This window comes from Perognathus longimembris, chromosome 3 (genome assembly GCF_023159225.1).
Source record: "Perognathus longimembris pacificus isolate PPM17 chromosome 3, ASM2315922v1, whole genome shotgun sequence".
In the NCBI taxonomy this organism is placed as follows: domain Eukaryota; kingdom Metazoa; phylum Chordata; class Mammalia; order Rodentia; family Heteromyidae; genus Perognathus; species Perognathus longimembris.
Genome location: NC_063163.1, coordinates 102,274,872 through 102,285,640, shown reverse-complemented (window position 1 = coordinate 102,285,640; position 10,769 = coordinate 102,274,872). Strand labels below are relative to the sequence as shown.

General features: G+C 44.1%; 1 protein-coding gene across 3 annotated transcripts in view; it reads right to left on the bottom strand.

Moving 5' to 3' along the window:
* Positions 1-981: 981 nt before the first annotated feature.
* The window catches only part of Ntm (neurotrimin), a 1,004,130-nt gene continuing 994,342 nt past the window's right edge, over positions 982-10,769 (bottom strand). For 2 of the 3 annotated variants that reach the window (XM_048343631.1, XM_048343632.1), the window contains 2 exons: positions 7,537-7,569; positions 982-2,758 (listed from right to left, as the gene is read on the bottom strand). In XM_048343631.1, coding sequence (XP_048199588.1) covers positions 2,658-2,758; positions 7,537-7,569 — 134 coding nt within the window. In that variant the 3' untranslated portion in view covers positions 982-2,657. The remainder of the gene's footprint in view (positions 2,759-7,536; positions 7,570-10,769) is intronic. The other variant, XM_048343633.1, reaches the window with a different exon arrangement.

The window sequence follows — 10,769 nt, the reverse complement described above, 5'->3', positions numbered from 1 at the left end:
TTTAGTCATTCCAGAACATGGGCAACAACAATTACTCTAAAACAACCTAAAATCCCAATGAATCTGCACCAGTACAGGTTAGAATTATTTGACTCTTGTTTTGTATTACTATCTGCCTTTTTTGTTTTTGACTAGAGGTGAGATTTGGGGATAGGAGACAGTAATATTAGAAGATGGTCATGGATATTGGTTGCTAGAATTTGGGATTATTACAGAAATTGTATGACAAAGCATGAGTCAAGTCAACAGTGATACTCACTAGATACTATGTTGGAAATGAACTTTACAACTTGGGGTGGGGAGTGGGGGAGAGGGAGAAAATGAGGGAGAAGGTAACACTGTTCAAAGAAAAATGCACTCATTGCCTGACTTGTGTTAACTGTAACCCCTCTGCACATCACCTTTACGATATAATTTAAATTTAAAAATTTAAAAATAAATACCATCATGAAGTTCCCATTGTCTCTGTGTGTATGTGTGTATGTGTGTGTGTTTGCTTGCTTGCACACGTACCCATGTGATACTTACATTGGGCTTCCTTCCAGGAATCATCAGAATTAAAAGCCAAGCCTGGGTTTGACCTTTCACCCCAGGAACAGATGAGATGTTGGAAGCCAGGCAATGTAATGCCAACCTGAGCCAGGACCTCTGAAGACAGTGAAGATACCTGAGAGATACCCCACATGTTTACTTGCTGGGCTTCTTTGAGGAAGTTGGAAACTGTCTCAGGATGCTCTGTCTTCCTCAGAGCACTGACCACATAAAATTCCTCCCACCCCTACCAAGTGTGTGATCCCTTCCCTGCTCTCCGATCATGAAACCCCAGACAACCATTCCCTCCCCATCTCCACCCCACCCACCACCACACCCCCTGCAGAATGAGTAGCACAGCAGTTGAAGAGGGACATGGAACACTTTTTAATGTCAAGTCAGAGAACAACCCCTCCCTCCCCTACCCCAATCCCACTTTCCCTCATCACATCCAGGACCCCTCCCCGAGGCCTCTCTGCTCCCCAAACTTGGAGAGGAGGACAAAAAAAAAAACCAACAGTTTACCTAAAAACTGCATTTTTCTTCTCTTTCATACACACTCACACAAAGGTGGAAAATTAAATAAAATCAACCGAGAGGATTCAATTCTTCAGTGGTCACAAAGGCATCAGGGATTCCCGTAGTGGGCTAAAGCAAGTGGTTACTGGCGGTTTAGTTGGTTTGATTGCTTGCTGCCTGTTAATGCCCCAGGCGAGATGGAGAAGGGAAGCCGGAAGGCTTTTGCCTCAAAGAGCCACACCTGGAAAGATGCTGCGCCTGATTATTCATTGCTGATGTTGTTCTTTTTATTTTTTTTCTCTTCACTTTTTATAAATGTCTCTGACGTGTAAGGAACCCAGAAAAAATTTTTAAAAAGGCAGGAGCTGATTACACAATTACCAGTAAACTCTATCATCTTGTAGAAGATCAACACACAGCTAACGCCATATACAGCATGCAGTAATGTCTGAGAAAGGACCCTGCTGAGAAACAAAATGGCTAGAACTCTAACAAAAAAAAATATGTATATATATACTGTATAATATATGCCCTCAAAAGAAGCATAGCCAACAAACCCAAGACACAGTGCAGATCAATTTCTCTTTTCTAAAGAATATGGGGCTAGCATAGAACTGCCTGTGTAAGATGTCAGAATTAGGGAGGATTGGGCGCGCTGGTGCAGTGGTATCTGAACTGGGTGTGTGGTGGTTTCTTTTATTGTTTGCTTGTTTTTGGTGAGTCTGCCAGGTCCTCACCATCTATTGAATGCCTGGCATGTGATCTGCCTGTTGTAAACTTAGTTGAAAAGTACACTATTCTTTTTACGTGTTAGCGTAAAAAGTGTGTACTTGCTTTTTGTTTTAGTTTTTGTCTTGTTTATTTTTGCACTAAGTTCTCTACCCATATGAGAAAATATAATTTAATAAAATCAATAATGAATCAGAATCCCTTATCATCGTGATGTCCATGTCATATAATTAAAAAAAAAACACACACAAAAGATAGAGAAAAGTTTAGCCATATCTTTTTGTGACTCTTGTTTATGGGATTGTTGTGGCTGCCAGGCTGTCTTTTTTTTTTTTTTCCTTTTTCTTTATTTTTTTTTTTTAATTTTTTTATATTTCATGACACTTGCCCTGGTGACATTCTACAAAAGGACCCCCCGCAGTGCATCTGGGACCATGTGCCTCGCTCTGCATTTGTTTGTGTCCTAAGGGAGGATGGAATTTGGGATGGCGACTTCAGAGTGGTCCACGGGGGGAGGGGCACTTAGTGGGCAGAATGGCCTAGCCCTTGCCCACCCTGGTGACCAAGAAGTCACATACTGCAGCTTGTGGGTGGGTCCAAGCCAGGTGTGCATTCTTCTCATTTGGGAAAAGAAAGAAAAACTCAGTGGTACCTAAATATCTGCAAGGCGATTTTCAATTTCCTTTTTTTTTTTTTAACTTTTGTATTTTTTTCCTTCCCCCAAAGTATTCTTTGTTCCCCTCCCTCAAATTTCTCTCCCACAAACGGTGATTCTCCAAAATTTCATTTGATTCTGACTTGTTGCTGTCATGTGGCCGTGCTGCGGTGTTGGAGGTGCGGTGGTGGCAGCTCTACCCAGAGGGGAAGGGATGCTCACATCAAAATTTGAGAAGCAGGTGTAAAACCAGAAGAGGGAGGAGCCAAACGCAGCTTGCCCTCCGTGATGTCCCATTGCTAACCTCGCTGACTGCACCAGGCCCTGTGGAGAGAACACATGGATGGTGAGCTGCTGGCTGTGGAATGGTTGAAGCATCCTCCAGTGGCCTGGTCTGGTGACATCAGGCTTGCCTCTGACAAGACATCTTTTAAGCAGAACATCTGCTGCTCCTGCTTCAGTGCTTTCTCCTGCTCCATACATATGCGCTATGCCCACGGAGAGTCCTCCCTTATAAATAGTGAGCAGGAGGCTCGGGTTCAAGTGTCCTGGTGACCATTACTTTGCTATGGCATAACATGCTCAGGCTCTGGCTCATGGTCAAGTTCAAGAAAGAACTTATTCAGTAAAGTTCAATAGGGTTCAATAAAGCATGCCCCTTATGTTGTTTGTCTTAACCTCTGCCCCATATCAGCTCTGTCTGCCTTAGATATTCTCTGAACCCTCCAGCTGCTCAGCCTGTTTTTCAAGGAAGACTTTGTTGGGGGCATTATGTTCTCTACAAGTTGCTGCTGCTGCTGCTACTCTATCAAACACAGAGGCCATCCTGCCAATTACTCTATCTCAGGACAGGCGCTGGGTTCCACCTGGAACACTTGGCCTCTTACCTATGTGGACAAAGTAACAGCGGATGCAGTTCATGTGGGTGCTTGAGAGGCTCAAAACCAGCCCATATAGAGTGCAGAGGGGACCAAGTAAGGAAATGGAGCCCCTCTGCTGAGTGAATGTGATTGTATCTAGGGATGGACATGGGCTGATTGCAGAGCCTGGCTCAGTGTGAGTCTGTAGGGGGAAGGGACATGGAAGAAAAATGATTGTACAAGGCACAAACCCATGAGACCTACAAACATATACTCTTTGACATGGAGCTAAACACAGGAAGCCAGAGAACTGAGAGCTTACAGATGCTTCTCTATCCTTAAACAACATAGGTTATATTAGTCCTTAGGGCTATAAAAATGTAGTGGTGAATCCTGAACCATACCTAAGTTTGGATGTCCAGATGGAATTGGTACCAAAACAACAGAGTACTTTCTCCACGGAGCCTATTCTGTTGGCTACTGCTGCCCTGAATTTAGTGAAGGTATTTAAAGCCGGTGGTTATATTCTAAGTCCTCATAAGGAAGGGAACAAGGAACAGAGGCAGAATCTCTTTTCCTGTTTGGATACTCATTATCAGAGTCACTTATGGTTAAATCAGATAAAAAAATCAAATTGTGTTTCTTCCTTCCACACAGGATTATACTGTCCATCACAGGGACAAAGCACTTTGGGGGAAATCTTTAGTATTGGGGCCGTGTTAAATACCATTGCCGACGTCTGACTTCAATAAGCCATCCAACCTCATGCCTGCCTGGTGTCTGTCTCACAGAATTCTCAAGGTCAGACCACTTGGCAGAATGAGTCCCAACCGAGACCCCAGGGAATGCTGTCCTGCTCTGTGCCCTGAAGGAAAATGAACTGTGTGGATAACATAAAGCTGATGGCATCCTTTGGGATACAGGTAACAAAGGACCATGCTTGAGAGGCATGAGGGTTTGCATTTCAACTGCTTTTCACTTGGGATTATTCACTAATGGTTTATATCTTCTACAGTTTAATATTTGCTTCTATACAAATCAGAACTCCACTCACCCTAAGCTTTGCTTGACCTCAAGGGAGGCACCCTAGTCCCCTCTGCCCTCCAGAGTAAATGGATTGCTTCTGTCCTCTGAGGAAGTCCTTCCCCTATGGGCTGCTCCATGGTCTTCCCACCAAGACCCTGCCTGTGCCTATGGTTGAGGACAGAAGACACAGGACTAATTTCTGAGTCCCTGTGGTCAAATGGGCCTTCGTGAGGGCCAGGTTCTGTGTCTTCACCACACAAAGTTAGTGCCCATCGTCTATTCTCTATTGGGCACACTGCCCAGAATTATTCTCACTGTGTCCTGCACAAGTGGTACCTGTGCTCCTAGTAGGGCAGAGATATGCTGACACCCAGATCCTTTACTTGCCACACCCCTTCCCCCCTGCAGCTCCTTTTCTTCTGAGCACTTCCACACTCAGCTTTGAAACACAGTCCATGGACACCATTCCAGCTCATTTCTTCCTCTCCTCCCAGCTTCCTGCCATGGCCAAGACAGGGCCCCGTGTTAGCAGATAGGAAGAACCAATTTCAAATTCCCAAGAGTTCTTTGCTATTCCCTCCTCTTCTTCTCTATTACCTTTGGTAAAGGCCAACCAGAAAGAGAGCTATAAGCCAGGTATATGGCCCAGGAGGGGTTTTCTGGGTTACTATCTAAAGAAAGGGATGAATGCCTTGCTTCCAGCCTGGGAGTCTACAGCTCACGAGGTAGCTGTGCATTGGCAAATGGCCCCCTTTGGCATGTCACAATGGAGAACTGAGCTGGCAAAGGGCTCCCAGTGGCATGTTGCAATGGTCTGGGGGCTCTTGGCTCTTACTTGGTCACATTGCTGTACCCCTCAGAAGCCTCTGTAGATCTGCTCCTTGTTGGAAAGTATCACAGAGACTCTGTAGGTGCAGATCCTAACAACTGTGTGAGAAAATTCTCCTTCCAGAGCATGAAAAAAGAGACCATTGTCAGAGTTTATGGACTTTGCTATTTGTACCACTGTCTAGGAAAGGCTCCTGGAGTCTCTGTTGCTCCTACTGAGGCCCAGGAGAAGCTGGTAGTCATTGTGCATGGCACAATGCAGTCTGTCTTTATCTCCACCCTCACACGGCCTCCCTTACCTCCCCACTGCTCAGTCTGTCTGCATGTCCAGAAAGCCAGGCCTGGGAAGAGCTGAACAGCTGAAGCAGCAGAGACAGCGGTAAGGTAGGGATCCCTCCCTCTCCCACTCCCACAGGCACACCCAGAGAAAACAAATCAGCAATGTCCTATCTTGCCATTCACAGAGCTTACCCATTCACAAGGTAAGTTGTCAGCTGGTGCTCTATCCCACATATTGTTTGTCACGCACATTCTGGGGTGGTATTTCTACAACTACAGATTTGTCATATTGCTAATCTGAGTGCTATAGCAGTAACAGGAGTACCTGCCTTCTCGGTGGAGCAGGCATCACATCATGTGATCTGCCTACTGTTGGGATCCCTCAGGCTCTCCTCTTGCCATTCCTGGGGTGCCCTTTGTCCTGGACACAGGGCACACAAGTCAACACCCTCTAGCCATATTGTCTTTCTTTCCCCCTCACATTCCCATCTAACTCATTCTCATTCTCTGTTCCAGTTTCTGTTCTGGTCTTCAATAACCTCCTCCAGGTAGGCTTTCTTGGGTTTCTCAGGCTGACTCTTTGGATACCACATACAACCCTACTGGTAATATGCTCACCACCCTGAATTCTACTTCTCTTTTGTGTGTGTGTGACATGCATTTTCTTCTCGGTGCTATCATCTGTTTAAGGGAAGGGTCTGTGTAATTAGCTATGGCAGGTATCCAATCAATGTTTGTTGATGAGGATAGATCACTGATTCATAAGATCATGTGTATTATACTGAAGAAAAATCAAAACAAATAAGAACTAAAAGAAAAACATCCTACCTCCACTTTTACCTCAGTTTCTTTTCCCACAAACCCTTCCTTCTTTCTCTAACTCTAGTCAACAGAAGTCATGAAATTCCTGGTGCTGAGTGAATGAGTATCTGCACAAAAGCAAAATCATGAGGACCAGGAAGTCAGATTCAATGCCTGATGTTGGAGAAATGAACCTATCACAGTACCCAGTGGCACAGAGAAACAGAGGGTGGCCACCCCCTTTCTAATGAGTGGAAACAACATGACAAAATGCTTGCTCAGGTGCCCTGGGCTGCACTCTCCAAAGCATTTCCACCTAGCTTAGAGCTGCTTCTTAACAAACTCATGCATCACCATGAAGAGAATAAAGGGTAAGGCTCTGTGTCCCCTGCCCCCCACTCTCCCCCACCCCCTTACATCTTTGGCACAACCACCCTCATGCAGCTGACCTTCCTTACAAACAATGATACACAGGAAACTTCATGGGATGAAGCTCTTTTGGCCAGGCAGGCATGGATCACAGTATGCTTAGACTAAGTCCCTCTCAGAGCCAGAGTGACAACGTGGCCCCTCTTCCTGGTGACACAGCCTCTCAGATGAGGCCTCTGTTCTTCACCCAGCCACGCCTCCTCTCCACATTGGATGCCTTTATTTCCTCTGTCTCATTAGAGAGCTGTGGAGGCTTAAAGAGCCTAATTACCAGGACAGTTAAGGTCCCAGAGAACTGTGATGAGTGTCAATTATCCATCGGAAACATCTGGCAGGAATGAAAGCCTCAAATAAGACACATTTTATTCCTGGTCAAGTGACTCACCCAAGAACCTCCCCCTTCCTCCCATTTCCCCTCCCACCCATCACTTCCCTTCCAACTCTGAGTTAGAGAGAGAGAGAGACAGAGAGAGACAGAGAGAGAAAGAGAGCACAAGCAAAGGGCACATGCAAGGCCAATGTCTAAGATCATCATCATATTAGAGCATCTGTATGCAAGAAGAGAGACAGACCTAGTGAGCAGAAGCCCACAACCCAAGCTATTCTAGGCACTGGAAGGTGCTCATTAATGCCACTAGCAAAGAGCAGTTAGACTTTGCACAAGTAGAAGCTATCCAGGGAGGATGTGATATCCTCAGTAGATGGGTTAATCTAAATAATCCTTGAGATGCTCAAGGTCAGGCAGAGAGAGTTACGTCTGGGTTGGTCTCTTGAAATAGTTTAGGAAAGGAAGGCTTCTTGGAGGAAGATGAAGAGTTTTATGGCCCCCACCCCACCCTAACCATGGCAGCAGCTACCTGAAAAAATAAATATACCAACCTTTCCAAGGGGTCATGGCTGTAGTTTTCACTTCTAAAAGAAATTAGAAACAAGCCACTGTTAAAGTAGAAAGCAGTCAGGATTGCTCACTTTGCAGTCAGATGGGTTTAGGAAATGAATGAGCTCCTGGCCTAAGAGCTTCTCCAGGTATCTCATGCCTGCCTCTTGTTGTGGGGACCAAAGCTTAGAACCCAGAGTGAATGCTTTCTGTCTTCCAGGGAAGCTATAATAAATTGGAGGCCAGATCATGGTGTGAATAATAGAGTTGACCATAGACTGAAGTTCAGCTAAAATATCTACCTAGCATCGGTAGCTTTGGAGCTCAAGGTATCAAGAAAATGCCTATTTGTAGAGCAAGCTTTCTTTCTGTGGTTGCCACATTCTCCTTGAATTCAATGATGTCTGAAGACATTGAGTAGTAAGTTGGCTACTATAGCTGGATTTATAGCACAGCCATTTGAGTGTCAGTACCCATGCCAGGACGAAATGGTAAGTTTGACTCACCACTTTAGAAACACCAATGAGTTTTCTTTTACCATTTTCTTTTCCCACAGGCATACCCAGTACAACTACCCAGATGTTAACTTTGACTATGTGAAAAATGCCTATTTCAACAGCTGCAATCACTTAAGAACAAACAACAGAAACTCCACCTCTTCTGTGGATGGCAGATGTCTTGTCTGGCCTGAGTTTGTGATTATAACTACCTTCACTTTTCTCTTTGCCAAAGGCCTCTGCAGGTGCTGCTCTGAGAAATGATATTAAAGTGTTTTTGGTTTTTTTTGCAGTGAACTGGTATCATGGGGGACTGTGTATAAATTCTTCACATGTAGAAAAGTAATTTAGACAAAAATATGCACTAGCGGCTGGGAATATGGCCTAGTGGTAAAGTGCTTGCCTCATATGCATGAAGCCCTGGGTTCAATTCCTCAGCACCACCTATATAGAAAAAGCAGGAAGTGGCACTGTGGTTCAAGTGGTAGAGTGCTAGCCTCGAGCAAAACAAAGCCAGGCACAGTGCTTAGGCCTTGAGTCCAAGCCCCAGAACTGGCAAACAAACAAGTGAACAAACGAAAGTATGCATCCTAAATGCAACTCTGCTGAATACCTACAGTCAGATGGATACATACTTTCCTGCACATTCAAACACTACATCTGTTCACAATACAATATCCTCTTGATTTATGTGTATACAAGCAATGTTGAGAGACCATTGTAAAAATGTAAAGATATAAGAGGTGATCACTGGTCAAATATTATGCCATTGAAGGAATGTACTATGTAAAGCCAGGATAGTAGAGAAAAACCAGTTGTGATGGTACCATGGAGTCTCTTAGGATATTAACTGAGTCCTCAGAACCAGCCAAGACATTAAGAAAGAGCAGATTGATGAGTCTTCTGGTGCCCATTTGTAGGGCAATTGGAAAGAGAAAGGACAGCTTGAGAGAGATTTGAAGCAATGAGGCATTTGCACAACATTTGCCCCCAAACCACAAGCAGTGCAAGTGTAAAGCGCTTGGGGGAAAGATCCTGCAGCAATGAGGATGCTGATTCATAAGGACACCAGGAAAGTTCCATTTGTACTTGGGACTCTCAGAAAAGGGCAAACATTAATGGCAGATTATCACCACAAATTACTGCTTCTATGTGCCAGAAGAAATTTATATATAGCAAAAATCTGAAAAGAGCTGCACCTTGATTGTTCCCATCTAGTGTTCCCCCAGTCTCCAATACACACTACTTGAAAACATCTACAAAGATAAAATAACAATTTGACATTTTTTTCGGGAATTTAGCTAGAACTTCTCCTTGGGCTTTTCCAGGTAGCAATGTTTCAGCTCTTGCAAGTAACAAAGAGTTTTATTGCCTTCACTTATCCCACAAGACAGACAAATGAAGGCAAGAAGTTCTCTGTGTGCATTCTAAACCATCCTGCTGCATGCCAATCCTTTCCCTTTACTCTGGCACTGAAAAGGAATGTAAGTATGCTGACATCATCCTCTCTGTCATGATGACATGCTGTCATGAGTATAGCATCCAGAAGAACAAACCTTCTGTGAGCACCCAAAGCCAGTAGTACACATAAGCTCATATCTTTGAATGATATCTTGGTTGACCAGGAAAAAAATTCCTGAAATTCTGAATAGTTTTCCTTCAGTAGGAAGGGCCTTGCTGAAACTTCACTTATCTGTTAGTGATATTTTAACAATAAGCCAGACAGAGTGGAGAAAAGATGGTCAGGAGAAAGGAAAAATAATGAGAGGGTCATAAAAAAAGAAGGGGGAAGAAAGAAAGAGAAGGAAGGAAAAAAGGAAGGGCAAGAGAGAGGAAGGCAGGGAAAGAGGAAGGATGTGTGTGTGTGTGTGTGTGTGTGTGTGTGTGTGTGTGTGTATGGAAAGAAGGAGGGAGGGAAGGAGAGAAGGAGGGAGGGAGGAAATACCATGTATGGAAGGAAGAATAAATGAAGAGGAGAGATAAAAGAAGGAAGGATAAAGGGAGGGAAGGAGGAAAGGAAGATGGAAAGAAGGGGAGAGGAAGAAAGGAAACGAGGGAAAAAGGAAGAAGAATGGGAGAGTGAACGAATAGGGAAGGAAAAAGAAAAAGAAAAAGCAATGAAAACAGAAAGAATCCTGTATGCACATCCAGTCTCAATTCAGCCAAGCGTTTGTTCATTCAAGAAGTGATCATTCCTTAAACAAAAACAATACTCTTCCTAGCTGAATCCAGGCAATCCATTCAGGTAGGGATGCTATTTAATTCCAGTAGGCAGAGGAGAACCAAGTAAGGATGACTATTCCATTCTTCTAGAAAGAGAGAAAGGATAATATCTTTGCATTTTTCTTAGTTTGGCATACAAGTGCTTGCTGTAGAAATGCTAACTCTGGATGACTTGATGACTGGCCTAATTATCTATTTTTAATCCTCTGTAGGAAAGAACTGATCATCTTTTCAGCTGCAGTTGTTTGTTTCTGATATCCAGAGTCGACTTTAGCTCTCCATTCCTTAATAAATTGGTTTGATGGTCATTGTGAAGCTCACAGGCATTAATCAGCCAACCTTTCCTAGCTTACTGATACCATCAACCCTGACTTAATGCCTAGAAGATAAAACACAAAGGCCCATCGGATTGGAAATAAACAGTTTGGGAACTATAAAGCTGGCAGTGTGGGCAATACACACACTTGTCAGTGTGGAAGTTCCTTGAGAGATGGTGGCACAGCCCTGAGTCCTTA